The sequence below is a fragment of the Cuculus canorus genome, chromosome 6, assembly GCF_017976375.1.
Source record: "Cuculus canorus isolate bCucCan1 chromosome 6, bCucCan1.pri, whole genome shotgun sequence".
In the NCBI taxonomy this organism is placed as follows: domain Eukaryota; kingdom Metazoa; phylum Chordata; class Aves; order Cuculiformes; family Cuculidae; genus Cuculus; species Cuculus canorus.
In genome coordinates this window covers 6,854,249-6,874,082 of record NC_071406.1, presented here as the reverse complement: position 1 = coordinate 6,874,082, position 19,834 = coordinate 6,854,249, and the positions used below count along the sequence as shown (strand labels likewise).

The following is a 19,834-nucleotide window of genomic DNA, read 5'->3' as shown; positions in this document are numbered from 1 at the left end:
AAATTCCTCCTTATGTCCAGTCTAAATCTGCCCCTCTCCAGTTTATACCCATTCCCCCTGGTCCTATCCCCACAAGCCTTTATGAATAGTCCCTCTCCAGCTTTCCTGTAGTCCCTTCAGGTACTGGAAGGTCACTATAAGGTCTCCCCTGAGCCTTCTCTTCTCCAGGCTGAACAACCCCAGCTCTCTCAGCCTGTCCTCATATGGGAGGTGCTCCAGCCCTCTGATCATGTTTGTAGCCCTCCTCTGGACCCGTTCCAACAGTTCCATATCCTTCTTATGTTGAGGATTCCAGAACTGGACACAGTACTCCAGGTGGGCATAATGGGAGTAGTCAGCTAACCACCTCCAACATGTCAAAGGCTACATGAGGACTGAAAAGGTGTGCTCATCTCACCTCCAAATTCATTTGCAATGGCAAAGTTGCCTAATTTATTATCGAAGTTGTTTAATTTACTGGTGTCTGATCTCAGAGCTGTGGAGCAGTCAGCGATGCTGTTGAGCAGCAGCCATGGTGACCATACCAGGTATGCTCCTCGGCGTGAAAGAACACTCTTTGCCAGAAATTGGATTTCGATAGGCTTGATTGCAAGCTGGTTTTTAAAGACTAAAAGTCTGAACACATTCACTACTTACAGATGCCAGTTGATTGGCAGGAGATGCAATTTGGCCTCTTAACTAACAAGTTTGATGGGAATTGCAGATGGGGTGTCCTTTGTCTTGTGAAAGGGGTAGCAGCGGTGGGAAATGTGCCTGATACTTGCTTTCAGTTTTTCACTGATGCTGAACTTATGCCATTGAATTCTGCAAAAAGGACTATTTGGTTTTACAGTGAACCGTCAGGAAGGAGCTGAAGCTTTGCATTATAAAGAAAATACTTTTTCCATTTAAGTAATTGGTCCTACAAACATCTCTGTGTCTGCGCCAGCCTTAAAGGAGCAAGCAAAAATTCTAGCAATTTTAAAGGTAAAACTGTAAACAAGAATCACTTGGAGAGGAACACAAGCACGTGGGAGGTTGGATATGCTACATCAGGGAAACAGAGCTGGGGGATGTTTTTGATGAAGTATGTTTTCAATTTAGAGATTCCATGTTTGTCAAAATGAAAGGAAAGGGGAGAAAGGAAGAGGAAAGAGAGGGACAGACCTTTCTGGAAACACTTGAAGATGACTGAATAGCAGAATATCAATAGACCTTGTGACAGGTTCATTTCTGCTCAGAAACAGTTTTGGTGTAGAAACTTTATATTTGTGAAAATAAAAGGAATAACATTTAAACAGAATGATTTTATGGAATTGATTTGAAGCTTTTAAAAGACTGTCTCTGTTTAAAAAAGCTGGGGTTTTTCCATTCTGTTTCAGAGAGAACTGGAACTTAAAAAAAAGTTCTAGTTTTGCATTGAATCTCACGTCCAGTTACAAATTCAAATATAAGCACTTCCATGCATTAAAAAAAACTCTCTGAAACAGTGCAAGAAATGTATGTGTTAGAACTTCTGCTTTTTTGTTTAGTTTTCTTCCTTGTCACATTTGTAAAAAACTACTGAATAGTGACACGAGAACACTTGTATTCCTTTTTTTTTTTTTAAAAAAAAAAAGATATTCAGGTTACATACTAAGTTTTAGTTTAGTGAAATGAGTGTCCATAGCTAGACATTGAAATCCTAATTACATTTAAGATGATTTTCTAAGCTTATGTCCGTGCTCACTAAGCATGCTGAGAACATAAAGCCAGGAGCAAATAGTTTTAGGGTTTTATTTTGATTATTATTATTATTTGAATTAAGAGTCTTTTTAGTTACATATTTCTTAAACTCTTCATTCTACATGTAACATGAAAACATTGATATAATAGAGTTGGATTTGGGTTTCTGTTTACTTTGCCTTTGTAAGTGAAAATTCAGGTCAAACTCAGTCAGGGGATAACCCATCCGTCAAGGCTGAGGTAGAGCAGCATTCAGCTGTTTTGTTTGCCTCTGTAATTTGAATTTCCATTATCCCTTTCCTGGTGGATTGCACTTAGGCACTGTGCTGTTGTATGTTTTTAAGAAAAATTATTTGCAGTTTCTGGTGTTGACAGTCTTCTGTTCTCTGGATAAATACAGAATTCTGCAGTCCAGAGGTGGAAACGCTGTGCTGTAATGTGTTATATGATGGTTATGATTCTGATCTGGGAGAGATGTATGTTCAGATTCCTCCAGGCAGATATAGGAAACCAGCCCCGGTGCTCAGACTTGAAAACAAATCCCTGAGCTTCTGGAGAAAAAAGAGGTTTTATTTTCTACTGTTGTTTTAAAAAGTTTTGTGTCTAATTTCCTTTACTTTTATTAAACACATACAGGACGGATGAACAACAACTGCTTTTTTTTTTTCTTTTTTTTTTCCATAAGAACACTTTTAGAAATAGAGAAACTGGGTCATTAAGTTTTGGAGGCAGCAAAACTTAGGCATCTTTGACACCAAAGCTTATTTGGATCATAGGACTCCCAGCTCTCTTTCCCTTTGGTCAGTTGTATGGCGGGCAAATATTTGCCATCTTCCTTACTACCCTGGGGCAGAAGAGGCTTGTGTTTTTTCTGCCAAAGAAATCTGAACTCCACAGACTGAATACGTGGGATCACCTGAATCTAAAATAGCTCTGGCTGCCCTTGAGGACCCTAAAATACTGAGATTCATAAATACAAGGATTCACGAAAATTTTGAATCCTTGAAAGTATGACTGTTAGCGCTTGTTGCCAGTCTCCTAAGGGAAAAAAATGTTTGGATGCTGTTAGAAACATGGCAAGGCTGTGTCCATCATTAGACTTCAATATTATTAGCCAAGTGCAAAGAGCGGGTAGCGTTTATTTCAACAGCCTGTAAGGTGGAATCATTGATTACAGAATAGAAGATGACGTTAGGAAAAGGGAAAAAATGAAAAGGTGTTGTTCTCAGTGTAGCTTAGCTCACTTAAGGATTTTCTTGCATTGTATGGCCTGGGTTTGAGCATGCATTTCCTGACCAGGCTTGGAACTTAACCGGAGCCTACTTGAGCTGCCAGGGGAGAGCCTTGCTGCTGACGAGGTACCGTGTCCTCCAGGTAATGCCTTCTGTACCAGCAGTGTGGACTTGGCAATAGCCTTTTAACGTGTCAGAAATTATTTTGGAGATGATACCTTCGGTATGAAAGTTTCAACAATAACCACTGGTCTCATCCTCTTATATAAGGAAATGCATTCACCTTTCATTTTAAATGCATTGATACAACTGGGAAAAGAAACTTGTGCTGTGCCCAACATGTTCTAGTGATGCACTGTTCCCAGATGGTGTTTTTTTTCCTGCTGCTAGACATATTTCCACTCATTTCCTTGTCCTGGATGTGATGACTGTGTGACAGTAAGGCACGTGGCATGGGTGCACTGAGCTGTTGGAAAATGTACTGCTTTTTTTTTGTTGAGTTACTTTTTGGCCTGAACAGAAAGCTTTGTAGTTCAGTTTGGGGTTGCAGAATTTCTATATCTTGGGATGTAGCTGGAGATAAAGAAGAGCAGCACTACTCTGTTGGCAGCAACCTGTGTTTAGAGTCACGAGGGATGTAGAGCTGCACAGTAGGAGTGGTACGTGGGCCAGCATCTCTTCTTCCTTTTCTGCTTGTAGCTTTGGGACTATGTGAGTGTAAAGGAGGCATGACTAGATTTCCTTTGGTTTAATGTCTTTTAAAATATGTAGTTTATTGCCCTTCAGTACGCAAGAGAGTAAGATGTGTGCCCTTTGAACAAGTTACGCATTGTGCTGCTTCTGTCTGCTAACTAATGGATCCACCTTACACTGCAGGCAACCAAACACAGGCTGTGAAACAATTTCTTTAGCTTTACAGTATCAATCCAAGTGTGTAACATAGAAAAAAGCATCAATCACACAACTACTGTACTATATCACAGTTATCAAATTGATTCTCAAGAGGAAGATCTAACCTGATACATTAATACGTGGAAAGTTAGTTTTAAAACAGGGCTTATGTAGCGTCTCCTGCCCCTCAGACCTCCTTCCTCTTCCTGCCCATTCGGATACAGCCACAGCAGTGCAAATACACATCTGGTTTGCAGCCTCAGAACAGTGAGTGTCTCGCACGTCTGAGCTTTATCTGTATTAAATTGTCCTAAATACATCTGTGACATGAAAGTCTGTGTCTGAATTTCATGCAAAAGTGTTTTTTTACATTTGTCTTTGTGTTGCTCAGTGTCACAATTAATTTGATTTTAAGGCTCTGAATGAGTAGGTACAAGTTAATTAGATTTGCTTTCTGTTAGGCTGTTGCATGTAATTCTCCCACAAAAACATCTACTGGAGCAGAAGGATGCAAATTGCTGGCTCCACATCTTGTTCGCCTTAAGGTCAACGAAGTTATCTTTTTAGCCTTTTATATTAGGAGCTGTGGAGGGATTTTCAGGGAAAGAAACAGCTATTCAGCTTTTGCATACTTCAAAGGCATTTTGCAAATAGCAGGAATGATTGCTGGGCAGAGATGTCTTTTGCGGCCAGAATGTCAGCATAGGTTTGAGTCCATTAGGAAAGGTATTGTGGGTATTGTCTCGCTAAGAACTGAGGTTAGCAATATTAGTTTTAAAGAAGATCCCAAAGTACATTTATAAAGGCGTCGTTTTGTTTGCTATTTCAGTAAAGATCAGGCCAGATTTAAATCTCTTTTGCAGGGATGCAACACCAAAAATGGATTTGGGTTTTCATACCGGTATCTGAATGCAAACGGTTGATCACTCTTCAAAATGTGAGATCATTTACCCTCAATGCTGCCTTCTTAGAGAAACTCTAGTTTTCTAGCACAGTCACTTAGGACAATGATTTGTATGTGCTACTATTTTATCTACTCAAAATCAAGAACTCTTGTTTCTTGTTAAGGTTTTGGAGTGGGTGACTCACCTGGTGACTGTTGAAAAAGTATTAAAAGGGAAATAAAGTTACCATTCATGTGACCCCACTTAACCTAATGTTCCAAACAAGACTCAAAATCCCTGGGTTGGTAAGTGCAAATGTAATGGTTATTATTAGATTAAGGCAAAAACAATTGTTGTTTTTAACCATCAACTTTAAAGCAGTATACCCAGCTTGGAATAAAATTTATTATTTGAAATAAGAACCATTAGAATCTATGCATTTTTACCTGCTGCTTGGTTGTGGAAACCCTGTTCTTGCAGGAAGTTGTCAAGATGCTTGAAAATGGATTGGTGGGAGAGAAGTCTGATGAGTAAGCTGGGTGAGGCAGAGTTTTGTAGAGTCATTTGGGAGACATGGTTGAGCATTGTCATGCACAGAATTGGTCCTTTTGAAGGAACAACATTGGAGGTAAACCAACTGTCTTGGTACATTTAGTTGATTTCCTGGCAATTGTCTGCTGTGAGGGTTTCACTAGGATTCAAGAAGTTGTAGTAGATGATTCCACTTGCTGACCACCAAACAGCGACCGTAAGCTTCTTTTGATGCGGCTTCAGTTTGAGGAAGTGTTTTTTTGTGCTTTACCTCAGTCCAGCCACTGCACAGAACACTAGTGGTTGTTATATGGAATCCATTTGTCATCATATGTCACAATGTGGTCAAGAAGTGAGTCATTTTTGTTGCACAAAAGTAGCACAAAGCAGACTTCATAAGGCAATTTTTTTTTCCCTAAATTTTCATTCCGCTCATGTGATGCCTGTTTGTCGAGCTTTTTTGATTTTACGGTTGAACAGCTGTTGGGTGGTCAACATTTAGTTCTTCTGAAACCTCTCAAGTTGTTTTGTGTGCGTTCACTTCAGTACTGGCCCTCAGTTGGTTGTCATCTATTGCGGAAGGAGGTCCATGACTCTTCTCATCTTCAAGGCTCTCATTGCCATTATGAAATTTTTGGACCAGTGTTTGATGGTTTCCTGGACAAATACTTGGTAGACAGTGCAACAATTTCCACTGCTTTATGTCCCATTTTGAACTCAGTCAGTCAACAAAAATGCTTGAATTTCCTTTTTTTTCATCTTTAATTTGACAGCGTAATATAAAAAATAGTAAGCGAAAACAAAAGCATTAGCATAATAGATTGAATAAATTTTGTGCTTTAAAATAGTATGCTACATGAGCCAGTTAAATGAAAGCTTAATCTAAAATAAGCATCACAGCTTACAATTACAAAAATGGCAATTATTTTTGCACCAACCTAATGCTTTTGAGTCCTCAGTTCAATAGTATTGATATTTTGTACGAGTGACAGCTTTGCAATCAGTTGCATTTGATGTGTTACAGAGGAATGAGGCATCTTTTTGAGTTGTAAGCAAGAATAATTTTATTTCGAGGGGGCTATATCACAGGCTGTTTCTACTTTATGAAGTTGTTAAAATAAATCTCAGTAAATTCATCTTCACACCACCTGTGAGATCATGAGTTTTATTCTGGGTGAAAAAAAATGAGACCAAAAAATTGCAGTGCTTTTTAGACTGAAGTATAAATTTAAGCCATTAAATGCTGTATTTTGCTGGTAGTTGAGGGTCCAGTCAAGCTTGATCAGTGGGTATATTCCTATTGACCTTTGTAGAAATGGGACCAATTTCTAGACTGGAAGAGAAGTAAGTGAATGTCCTTTATCTTCTCTGCTCCCCACATGAGACTGCAGTGCAATCCTGAAATGATTGCCACAGTCTGTTTTCTTTAGAGAAAGTTAGGTTAGTCAAACTGCGCTATAAGTAATACCAAGAGAGGTAATGGCTGTTTTCCTGGTAGCAGCTCTGGATTTCACACCTTTTAAGTATACCTGTATTTGCTCCTTACAGTTGGCAAAAGCCTGGCCATTAGCAATTGGAGGCTGGAGAAGGCAAATTAAGAGAGAGTACACACTGAGTTCTTGTATGGTCTTAATTTCGGAGACCAATTTGCATCATCCATATAACATGAGTCAGGAGTCAGAAAATCTTGGTTTCTTTTCTCCTAGTGACTCTTTGGTTTTGGGGGATTAATCTTTTTTTGCTTCATCCCATCCTTTGTGGTGCTTCAGTCTCTGCTCACACGTACCTCAGTCCTCTTTCAGTACATCCTTTTCCACTCTGTTACCTCATCTGTCTAAGGTTTTTGAGAGATGAGAAAGGTTTTTCTCCTATTTTGGGACATGAATGGTGACCCTTTGGTTGATCTCCATCTGGGTGAGGTGGAGCAGCAGCAGATATGTTCTTCAGGATGCCTCCCAGTGCTTGCTGGGGAGGAGAGCCATCAGCTGGCTGAGACTGAAGCAGAGGAACAGAGAAGGGTTTGGTGGCCTTAGTCTAGAGCTTTGTCTTCTCCCAGAAGTTTTTGCTGCATTGCTATGCTTTTCTACATTGTGAAAATAACTTTGAAAGTCTTAAGAATTATGTTCTGGGACTTGATATCTTGATACCAGACCCCAGCAGTTGGCAGCTCTTAAAATTTGGGGTTTTTTAAAATTTTATTTGGGCTTGTGTGGTGTTTTGGTGCGTTACAGAATGAATGAGGTTCATGTCCTAATATCAGCAGTACTGAGTCCTAAGATACAGCCACAGGTGCAGCGTTCCTGGATCGCTGCTGCTTTGTCAGGTTTGGAAACCCTCTGACCTTGTTTGACAACGTTTGTTTGATGACAACCTTACAGAAGCAACACCTTTCTTTTTAGTGTGTAACTAATTCTTTACTGAATATGTGGAGTTGCTCAGCAGGACGTGCTGACACCTGGATGGACGGACAGACGGCGAACAGCTAGTCCTGTGTGTGAGGTGATGTGAGTAGTTACCAGCGGCAGTATTTCACTTGGGCATGGCTTTTATTTTCCATCCTGCATAAACTGTGAAATTCTAACTGCAGAGGAGCAAATATAGTGCCTTTCACATCTGTTTTAACTTGAAATAAATGAGTTATACGATTTGCAAACTACTCAGCGTGCAAGATTGCTCTCAGAACTCCCTGGAAATGTGTGATGTGTGCTGCATTACACCTCCTCTCACTTTAATTATATTGGTGTTGATGTAGGTCTTCTGATTTACCCCACATGATGATGGATTTCTTTGGGAGTTGGCCTTGGAAAAAAAGAAGAAATTATTAAGCGAGATGTCCTCAGTTGTTTTACTGTGTTCTTATTGCAGCCTCTGTGTGCAAGATCCTTTCCCTCTGACCTTCAAAGTCTGCGTCATCGCTAAGGACTGTGAAACATCTGAGTGGTCCACATGGAGCACTTGCTCCCAAACCTGTGGCTGGGGAGATCTCACCCCAGGCTTTCGAAGCCGGCACCGCAGTGTGCGGAATGTGGCAGTGGGTGCTGGGAAGCAATGCCCGGAGCTGGAAGAGAGGGAAGCATGCAGCGCTGGAGGGAAAGAGCTGCTACAGCCTTGCCCCAGGTACAGCAAATGTTTTTAGCCCAGTTTTTGGAAGTAAAGAAGCCCCTGTTTGATGAGTGCCATGCACAAAGCAAATCTTCCTTGCTCTGTTTGTGTGTGGAGGGGGTTGCATGTCATGCTTTTTCTCCGTGTCTAAAAGATCATTGATTTGATCATTGTTAACTATGATTAGCTCTATTATTATTTATTGTTAGCAATATTCTTGTAATTGCCGCTATTATCATTATTGTTATTACAATAATTAGATTTATATCTAGAAATAAATTTAAATTACACCCTCTACAGTTTATATTTTCGTGTTTTAAATATTGAGAGCAGATACTCTTGTTCTCTGAAGAGGCTTTCATAGCGATTGTTGTTTCAGAGAATTTCCTCAGCTGCACAGAGACTGGGCAGGTCTCCATGGCTGTGCTTTTATTGGCTTTGAAATTGTAATTTTTACATAAGATTTAATGATTCCCCTTCATCTTCCCACTAAAAAATCCCAGTCCTCCTTGAGGAAAATGGGAACTGATCAGAGATAATAGCTTGGACTTTACTCTAGGTAATTCTTGAAATGGGAAAATTTGCAGTTCCTGAGTACTTGCTTGGTTTATGGCAATATTTATTCTGGCAGAAGGTGAGGATATTGCCTTTCTGGTCTGCAAATCCATGGCGTTATGGTTGGCCAGGCTAGCATAGGGAATTGATAGTTTCCTTTGCAAAGGAAATAAAATATTGCTTAATTTTTCATGTGACATGTTCTGAGATTGACTGTGAAATGCTTCAAGATTGATAAAATTTTACATGCTTGCAGACAGATCTCCCTGTATAAGAGGTCTATTCAGTGATCGAGTCGTGACTTTCTGTGTCTTTGCTAGATACTGCCAAAACCTTTGATAAAGCCTTTCCAAGATACATTTCTTAGGAAGGCGTAACCCGCAAAACTGTCTATGTCACTGGGTTCATTCAAAATCAAATGCTGATCATTTTTATGCACCCTGCTAGCAGAAGAGTATGAAAGTATAAAAAAAAAAAATTCTGTGCTTGATTACGTCCTATGAAAAGGCTCTTAGAGAGTGATTTTTTGCTCCTGCCCAAATGCACATCAATTTTAAAGACAATAGATTAACACATTGTCTCACTGATTTTGTATAGGAGCGTGGGTACAGGTGACACTTGATTGGGGTAGACGGGCTGGTAGTTGATCAGGGAGTGAACAAGCGTATGTCTGTTCCTAGTTTCTCACTTCCACTTTTTGGCGTTGCAGTGTATTAAAGTAAAAACGATTGTAGGGTCTTGGTGTGGAACCAGAAGAGCCCAAATATAAGAACCTGCATAACTGGTAATTTTCTGGAGGTGCCTCCCTTGCTATAGAAGGAAATCTGTCATTCTTTTGATATATTTTTGCTAAGCCCAGGTTTTCATGAGCCTATGAACTTCAACCTTCCTAATGATGCCATCCTTGCACACCTTCAGACAACATCTCTGTCAAAGCAGCTGTATGAGCTGGGATAACTGCCTAAAGAGCTAGCCTGGAAAGGTAACATTAAACTTGCAGGTTAATAGAGCCACTTAACCAAAAATATCGCAACCCTGCTCCTAATCTGCTCTGGTATTTAGTTAATTGTTATTTATAGCAATGTAATATCTCAAAATGCAGGTGGTAGGCTATGACCTTCTCTCACTACGCAGTTGTGAGGAGAATTTTACAGTAGCACCTGGTTATTAGGCTTTGATTTGATCATTCGATACCGCAGAAATGAGAAGCTGTAATGTCGCAGTATGTGCTGTGGGTCTGCTGAATCTAAGGTTGTGGGGCCCGGAGTTTTGTATTAATGAACAGAAGTCAAACATTTTTAGATATTTTGAAGTGTCAGCAGATGGTAAAGGATATATTGGTCTATGTTATGGATTACAGCCTGGTGTTTTGGTGGTGGTGTTTCGGAATTGGTACCAGAGATACTGAAAGTGCTTCAGACTGGAAAGCAGTAGCTTTCAGCCTTAGAAGGATGTAGTCTTAATCCCTATGAAATAATTTAAGAAGCCTTTGATACTCCTGTTCTCCTTATTTAGCATATTCTTTTTGCAGTGTAATACCTAGAAAGATAATGCTTTTTTTCCCCTTAAATACATGCCACGTCATCCATGGCTTTGCTGGGGCTTGCCAGACAGCTATCTTTTCTTTCTTCCCCTTGCAAGGAGATGATGAATTTAAGGAGATTCAGTAGCAGAAATAAAAGGCTCGCTCCTTCAATTGTCTATGCTGAACACAAACCATTCATTCTTCCTTTCTGGTTTGTGTTTGCCTAACCAGATTAGTCTTAAAGTCTTTTAAGGCAAGAGTCCTGTTTACTTTCTCAGTTCCTGGAAATCTGCCCTTTGCTATTTTTTGGTTGATTTTAAGGCATGTAGCCTTTCCCTTAGTTTTATTCTTTGGGAAAGAGTTTTGGAAAGTGTGCTCCAGGCATGGCAAAGGAAATGAGTGAGGGTGTAGACCAGAAAGAGAGCAAGTCTCTGAGGAAGAGAAGGAGGAGGATTCTTTAGAGGCTGTTTTTTAATGCAGGGGGAGAGAGAGAGAGAGCACCCCATGACAGAATGAAGGTACATATCACAGAATACATCCACCAACACAGAAAAGCAGCAGCTCAAGAGGGAGTGTTAGCAGAGTTGTACTCACAGGGGAAGATAATTGAAGTTATATTCCAGCCTCCTAGAAGGATCCAGAGGGGACCTGCAGCTTCCAAACTGCTCTGTTAAGTATTACCTCTATGTCCATGGCAAAGGCTGCAAGTTAAAGGTCCCATCACAGTTACATGACAATTAGTGTAAATTTGCAGTTAAATGGGAAGGCCTTTTAATTTAATGGCTGAAGTTTACAATGAATTCTTTTATCAATAGTTTAAGTGCAAGAAAATAAAACACTTTAACTGCATGTAGGACTCCAGAGCTTTGTGCTTTGCTTTACTTTTGGTTATTTGTTCTGAAGGGATTAGATTAAGTGCTTAAAAAGCTTAAATACATAGGAGGTTATTCTGCTTTCTTTTATTGTGATATAAATTTGGGATAGTTCAATTAAAGTGAATGGGTATATACAGGTATAAAACTTTTGTAAGTACTAAAAGCGTAAGTCTTTAGTCTATAAGAGACCAAGAGGTTGCTATAAATCAGAAAGTTATTGAGCACTTGTTTGTTGCATAGCTGTCACTTGAGTCATCAGCTTTAAAACAATGTATTATATCATTTTTATCCTTGATGTGTAGCTTTCATGTTCACTGGGAATAGATAGATTTTCCAGAATTATGATTATGTCTTTAAATCTTTCATTTTGGTTGTGGTTGCTATGTTACAAGACAGGGATTTAGAAAAAACCTCTTTGCTTTGTTGGAAATTCAAAGCTTTTCAGAAGTTAAATGGTGGAAAATGGGAGAGATTTAAGACCTAACTTTTTCAAAAGGCTTGAGATTACAGTTGAGATATGGGTGTGATGGTATCACTTTGTAAATGAGGCCCATTATGTGCCCCAATTAAAGATAAGGCATTAGTGTGAAACAGGGAAAACTTGAAAGGAAATACAGTGATTTGTGCTGGTAGGCTGTTGGAGTTATGCTTTGGGAGTGGTAGCAACACTGGTCTTCAGCCCTCTTGTCCTGCAGTGGTCTCGGACACTCAGCAATGATCTGCATCCAGCTGGGCAGCTTCCTTGCCTCCCTTCAGATTAGGAACCATCCATGATGAAGCTTTGGTTCTCCAGCTGAAGCTTTTTTTTCTCTAGCTCTGTTGGAGGCTTCTCCTGTGGTCGTGGTTGGGTGTCACAGTGTGAGAGCACCTTTTGCCTTGATTGTAACAGAAACTTGCAGGACCTATCTTCTGCTTCCTCAGTCCTGTAGTAGAGAAATCCAGAGCATTGCTTATGATGTAGAAAGCTGTTTATCAGCCATGCTCCATCCTAGACAACACAAGCACACACTTTATTGCTTGTAAAATGGCAATTTTGCTTGCCCTTTTTCTTAAGCAAACTGATACAGCTGTCTGTGGATTCCGTAGATCTTTGTTTGGGTCATGTCTAGCAAGTCCTCTAGAAATCAGCAGTGGGGTCTGTCAATCCTTGTGGTAGCTAGACCTCCTGTAACTCTAACAGTATTGTCAAAAACTGGAACAAACCTCTTAGGAAGCCAAAGGGGAAGGCTGAGATGTTTTTAGCTATAGTAAAAGGTCTGTAGATAAACCTGGATCGCAGCTAGGACTGCAACTATACTGAGTTTGCGTCAGTCTAACTAGATATTGATGGGAGTTGAAATGAGGTGTTGTATCTGTTGACATATGAAATTGTCATCACCGACAGGTTTTGGCATAGGGGTGACAAGAGTACACTGAGACTGGTCAGCTTTGATGATTTGCATGTATAATGTCCTTTTCATTTCCTGAGCTGTCATGCTCTTTACCCTCTAGGGAAGGTGGACAGGGTGGCTGGATGGTATTGGCCTGTACTGGGTTTGCGTTACAAGGTTTTGGTAGGAGAATACAGGGATGGCTTCTCTGAGAAGCTGCTAGAAGCTTCCCCTGTATCTGATAGAACCAATGCCAGCCGGCTTCAAGAAGGAGCCATCACTGGTGTAGGCTGAGCCCCATCAGCGGTGGTGGTAGTGTCTCTGGGATAACATGGCTGAGAAGTGTGAGGAAAACAACCCACCAACAGCTACAGTGTGAAAGAGGAGAAAGATGTGTGAGCAATGACTCTACAGACAATAGGTCAGTGAAGAAGGAGGGGGAGGAGGTGCTCCAGGCCCCAGAGCAGAGGTTCCTCTGCAGGTGAGGCATGACGGTGGTGAGGCAGGCTGTCCTCCTGCAGCCCATGGAAGTCCACAGTAAAGCAGGTAGATGCCTGAAGGAGGATGTGACCCCATGAGAAACTGATGTTGGAGCGAGCTCCTGGCAGAACCTGTGGACCCATGGAGACAGAAGAACCCATGATGCAGCAGGTTTGCTGGCAGAACTTGTGACTCTGTGAGGGACCCATGCCGGAGCTGTCAGTTTCTGAAGGACTGCACGCGGTGGAGGGGACCCATGATGGAGCAGTTCTTGAAGAACTCCAGCTTGTGGGAAGGAGTCACATTGGAGAAGTTTGTGGAGAACTGTCTCCTATAGACTCTACGCTGGAGCAGCTGGAGTGTGCGGAGTCCTTCTCTTGAGGAGGAAGGAGCAGCAGAGACAGCGTGTGATGAATTGATCACAACTCCCATTCCCTGTCCCATTGTGCCACTCAGGCATAGGAGGTAGAGAACTTGAGAGTAAATTTAAGCCTGGGAAGAAGGGAGGGGTGAGGAAGAGTGTTCTTAAGATTTAGTTTTTATTTTCTCATGATCATGCTCTGATTTGATTGGTAATAATTAAACTAATTTCCTCAAGTCGAGTCTTTTATGCCCATGACGGTAATTGCTGAGTGATCTCCCTGTCCTTATCTTGACCCAGGAGATTTAGATTATTTCTCTGCCGTACCTGTCTAAGGATACCAGAAAACTCTGGGCAGATGAGGGCATGTCCAGCTGGGAGAAGACAACATGGGCTGCTGGAGGCTGGTGGGGCTGAGGCATTAAGCTGCTCGCAGCAGAGCAGGCGCTGGCTGGAACACCTGATAGCCGGACATTAAAGATTGCTCTGCAGTGGAGCCCAGTATCCAGTTACTCTGTGAAAATATCTAAAGGGATTTTTTTTTCTAAATTCAGGGACTGATGAAGTTTAATTATGTCTGAGCTCAGATTTAGTTATTTTGCATAATTTTAATCACTCATAGCCTAATTTTCATAGGTGTTAACTCCCGGAGCTCACACTGAATAGGAGAAACAGGTGCTGACACCTCTGGAAATGAGTCTTTAGAATCCAGAGTTCACAGCTGACTACCTAAGCGAGATGTTGATAGTCAGGTTTTTTTTTAGTCAATTATTGTTCTAAGAAACACTTTCCTAAAACAACTATTTCCATGGCTGTTGACAGATATGTTTGTTCTATATTTAAGCTTCTAGTTTTGAAAGTGTAGATGTGAAGAACACAATGTCCTGAAGTGTGTGGGAGGAATCATCTTCACCTACTGTATGATGAAGAGCGCTTTTCATTGCCTTTGTGATGAGGAAGGTTGCATTTAGCAGTGTGAGCCCAAGAAATGCAATTAGGAATTTGCAGAAGGAGCTAATAGAAGAAAGTTTTCATGGCTGTGTTTTGTATGTTGTGAGAGTTCAGGTATTTCATGCTTGTCATATGAAAAGTGTATTCTTTATTGTTTTCTCTGTTGGTAATAAACCCTCTGTTTCCAAAGTTGCACATGATACTGTGTATTATTTAAAAGACCATGACAGCTCATCTGAAAAGTATCTGTAAATTAAAAGTGATTGGCAGTACTCACAAATGTTTTCCATGAGTATGTTACAAAATTCACAAGTGCTTTGTGGCTAGAAATCCGTTTTATGCCCATATTTACAATATAAGAAGCAAAAAGAACATTGATGCGTGCTCAAGCAAACTATGTATTTATTTTTCATGTAATTTTGAAATGCATGTTTTCTTGCCATAACTGTAGTCAGGATAGTGATGCTCAGTATGGAGAATACATGGAATTACAACATGGAAAGCTTTTTTTTGCACAGGTGTCCCATTGCACTTCAGTTTACGCTGATCAGTCAGCAGGATAACAAACATACATAGTTTTAACAGCCGTGGATCTACTGTAAGAGGTGAGAGCAGCTGTCTCAAGGGCGAAGGAAAAATTATTTTACATAGTTTACATTACACAAAACCCAAAGATTGTTTGGAAAAAGTAAACTATGAAATTCAGAGGAGCAAAGGAATAAAACAGCAGAAGCGTGAACAGATTGGTTATAAAAACAGTATTGCATAAGATTTGCATTTGGGGAGCTAAGGGAGACTTTGGGCTCCTGTTTACACTACTGATACTGTGACCTGTGAATCAAAATGAATTGTGCCTGTGGAAACTGTTGTATTAGAAATATGCTCTACATTTTCAGATGTGATGGGGAGATAACGTTTCCTTTCCACTGGTAATTCTAGCTTCCCTATAGTTTCAATAAATTCTTCCTGGCTTTTAAGCTGGTACACATCAATGGTGATTTTCTGTACAGCATTCACATATCTCTGCCCAAGAATGTTATTCTTCCTTGAAAACCAGGTGTAAACTGAATGGAAGTATTTTTTATCTAGAGCTTGCTGTGTACCACAGCAATGAGAGAACTGAGTTACGTTAGGCAATCCTTTGAAGAAATTGGTAGTGCCCTAGGCGTTTATAAAGCTGTCACCTGTAGAAAAGCCATACGGTGCTTGGTTCTCGTTTGATGTATGTAGGGTTTTAGATATTAAGTGCATTTCAGAGTGAGGCGTTCAGCTCTGTGCAGAGAGAGGTGGTTTAGTGGTTTCAGCCATGTTTGAAAACTAGTTTTTGCACTTAATTGAACCTCTTAATCTTTGTTCCTTCTTTGCACCCTGCTCAAAGGGTTTGTCAGGATGATTTAGTGTTTCTAACTTTGCAGATTAGTGCTACGTGAAAAACTTTACAGAAGTACTCTGGATAAATAACAAATACTTAACCTTTGTAATTTAACATTCAAAATGTTTCAAAACATACTCTATTTTTAGCTAGGAAGTGCTGCTATAAACATTACTCCAATCGTATTTTGTCATCTAATGAAGTACCACTTCCTCACCCATAATCTTTTCAAAAACTTGTTTTACCTACTCTCTTTTATTTCCAAAGGTTTTCCTGGAGGACGTCTGAATGGAAAGCTTGCCAAGTGTCTCTTCTCCTTGACCAGCAGGACCCTCACCATCACAAGCATGTAGACCTTTGTGGAGGTGGCATACAAACCCGGGAGGTCTACTGCGTCCAAATCACCGTAGAAATCGGGATGAACCAACTGAAGGAAGGTAAATGCGTAGGGTCATTCTGAGTTGTCTTGCCCAAGGAGATCTAAGAGAAACGGAGGGGGAAAAAGAAAGACCACGAGTAGACCTTGGCTAGCTGATGCCCTCATTGTATCCATGCTTACACAGGGAGGTGTAATATGGCATCAGAGGGAGCAGGAGGGAATGGTTCTCGGGTTTATGAGAAACTTCTAGGAGCCACAACATTCCAGGGTGAGCTAATGCCAGTTCTGTAGGTGTACTGGTATAGGAGGGTTTCAAAGGATGAAGGAGCTAGATTTTGTTTGGAATTATTTTCTTCCTCTCTTGTATATCAGATAGCCCATCCCCTTGGTAGCTGAATCCATTTATTTGTGGGTTTAGTCCTGGTTTAGAGAAAAAAAAAAAAGATGTCACACTCCATTCCAGATATGGCTTTAGTCTCTGCTTCAGATTGATACACAATCTTTCTTGTGATTTGAAGAGGAAAAGCAAAAATAATGTTGTTACAACTTCTGAGCAGATAGAAGGTTTTTGGACCCTAGAAGTGAGTTATTTTTCTTTTAGACAAATAATGAGTAGATACAGATGCATGATGAATAATTCATCTTAGGCCGTTTTATTTACTCTGTGTAGTGCTCTTGCAGACTATGTTTTTGAGCAGAGATGTAAGATAATAAGAACACAATATGATATCTTAGATTTATTTTTCTACAAAGGCAAAGCAAATGTTTCCTGCATGCCCGTTGTGTCCTAGCATCCCACATAGAGTCTGAGATTATAGAAAACCAGACGTGTTTTAATCTCTGCTCCATGCATATTTACTGCTTTACCTCTCTGAAACATCTGGCACTACCTTGGTCTCCCAGCACAACCCCCCTCTTTGTTATTCTGCACGAGTATGCGATGCACATTTAAATAAGGAAAGTGCTGTTGCTGTGAGGTGTGCAACATTTCTTGACTATCTTCATCCTTCTGACCACTTCTGTGGTCCGTACAGCCACTGTGAGCAGAGAGCTTTAACTGACTTCATTCGCACTTTGGGAGTGTTGTGAATGACTCAGTCAAATTAGAGGAGTGCATCTGAAACCCCTACACCAACTTAATTTATAACAAAGTTGGTGCTGTATAACCAGTATGTGATCACTTGCAAGTTTTCCACTTGTTCAAAGTTCAGTTCAACTTAAAAATGGTAAGCTCTCCCCTCAACAAAAAAACCCACTAGGATACTCCTTCCTTGTTTTTGCTGTTCTAATACTTTCATTTTCTAAAACAACAACAAAAAAATCATATAGGCAACTAAAAAAACCCGTGTGCAGAGCAATTGTAGAAGGGATAAATTCATACTGCTATGACAGGGCAGTAGTGCAGATTTGCAATAATCCTTAGAAGGTGAGAACCCCATCGACTGTCAACATAGTTACAGACAAATAGAAAGAGGGAAAGCCTTCCCTATTATCCCCCCCATTCAGTAATAGTCCTTTTTTTTTCATTTACTAGCTGATCCATTTTTGTTCTTTGGATAAATAAGAATGACATAATTTCTGGCCTCTCTTCTGGCCATCTGAACTGATAGAATACTGTCATTCATCACTAGGGCTTCTCATATTTTATTGTACCATTTTTTCAGTCATGAGGAGAAGATGAGGAAGTTAATCTTTCTGTGTGTAAGAAAATACAGAGTCTAATTGCTGCCATCAAAAGTACAGTAATTTTTCTTTCATCACTTTTTGAGTGTCCTTTAAGGGATCATTCAAGAATCAAACAAGCGAGTCTAATAGGATATCATCATCCATCACAGTTGTTATTCTTCTGGTTACTTCCAATGAGAATTTGGACCTAGGCCCAATGACATATGCAAAAGAAGATTTTGTCCCGTGGTCTCTCCAGCAGTATTCTTGGATAAAATATGTTGAATCCTAGTTGGAGACGGGTACCATCTGTGATGTATTTATACATATCGTTCAAAGCTCTTCTATCCGCCAAGGATATCTCTCCCATTTTTCATTTGCTTATTCTTCCTATCTATTTCTTCTTTTATTAAAATGTGTATATTTAGAAAAGGATCCCCTGTTTTCTTGAGTCCCTATATATCAGTTAGTCAGAAGGTTAAGTCTCCTGAAATCTTTCTGTATTTTGATTACAAATTCCAACTTGAAGATGATGGAAATAGAAACTTTCACTCAGGTATTACTTTCAGAAATGGATTGATAAGATTTCATATCTTTCTCCCGCAAGAGGTGACCTAAGAAGTCCCTATCTTGATCCACGTGAAGTTATATATTATTTAGGAATTAAGGAGGAATTCGTACTTTTAACATGGACGATGAGTATTTGAAGACAGAAGGTCTTCCAGTCTTTGAAGCTCTTTGTAATATTCTTGCATCCCAGGACTCTTAAATCAGGTGGAAGTTGGCAGGGAACACTTGGTAAATGTGTAAAGTGTTGTGTCTTTTAGAGATCTGTGTTTCTGTGTACATAGGCACCTACGTTAAGAGACTGAGCTATTTTTTATATCGTCTGTTCTGTCCAAGGAATCCATTTCTATATCCAGTTATTAGGCTTTTGATAATTTAGGTTGAACTTCAACATAATTAGCTATAAACAGATCCTTGTGTTTTTTAAGTATCTCATTGAATTTTAATACATTTAAATTTGTAATGCTTAATTTTCGAGAGGTGGTCATCTATACTTCAAGTTTATCATTATTCTTTTGATATCCAGAGATGGAAGCAGCAAATCTACATGTTTGATTCGATGTTGCTTTTAAGGAGGGGACGAATTTTGCACAAAATGTAGCATAGAATATGCAAGTGAGCTACCTATGGTACAGCTCCAATCTGCCCTTCATCTAAGGATACTCCCTGTGCCTGGATGTCCTGTGTCTGGAATAAACTGCAGACACCGTGGTGGTTACCCTTTCTCATACCTCTTTTTTAAATGTAAATCTCTTCACTTGTATAGAAACTTCTAAATAAAGGAGAAATGCAGATCCTCAACTTATTTTCAAAGCCAGACATTGCTGAGATGGGACACATTTTCTTTTTTGTAAGTGGGCTTTTCTGGATTGAGATAAGAATTTTGTGACTGTTCATTTTATTAAATGGTTTTCTGAAATTTGTTTTCCCACAAAAAAAGTTTCCCACAGTAAATTTTCGTCATCTGGGTGAACATCACTAACAACTCCCATTGTACCAACACAAAAGTCATTTGGTGGAAGTATGGAGAATACTCTGCAATGATCAGTTTATGAAATCTCTCCCCTTCTTTGGTAATACAATTGTCCTCTCAATCACAATAAAAAAGTCCAACAACAGGGGAATTAAAATTCCTGTTAAACTCTGGAATTGGTGTCTGAGTTTATGTTTAAGCAGTTAATAAACATATGAGGTTCTACATTTAATCTAAATTTTTTTACCGTCTCTCCTGAAGGCCAGGGAATATCCTCTTGCTTTCTCATTAAATTTTGCTTTTTGGATTTATCTAGAGACTATAACTTTTTGTCAGTAGTCTGGGGGATAGCATCCTTTATAAAATTCTCTAGAAGCACTTCCTCTCTTCTCTGAACTAGTTACCTGCTGTCCCTAG

At 39.9% G+C, this 19,834-nt stretch overlaps 1 protein-coding gene across 6 annotated transcripts in view; it reads left to right on the top strand.

The window, feature by feature from the left end:
• Window positions 1-19,834, top strand: part of THSD7B (thrombospondin type 1 domain containing 7B) — a 395,032-nt gene that overhangs the window by 178,640 nt on the left and 196,558 nt on the right. For all 6 annotated transcript variants that reach the window (XM_054070664.1, XM_054070665.1, XM_054070666.1 and 3 more), the window contains 2 exons: window positions 8,108-8,359; window positions 16,101-16,270. In XM_054070664.1, the coding sequence (XP_053926639.1) occupies window positions 8,108-8,359; window positions 16,101-16,270 (422 nt within the window). The remainder of the gene's footprint in view (window positions 1-8,107; window positions 8,360-16,100; window positions 16,271-19,834) is intronic.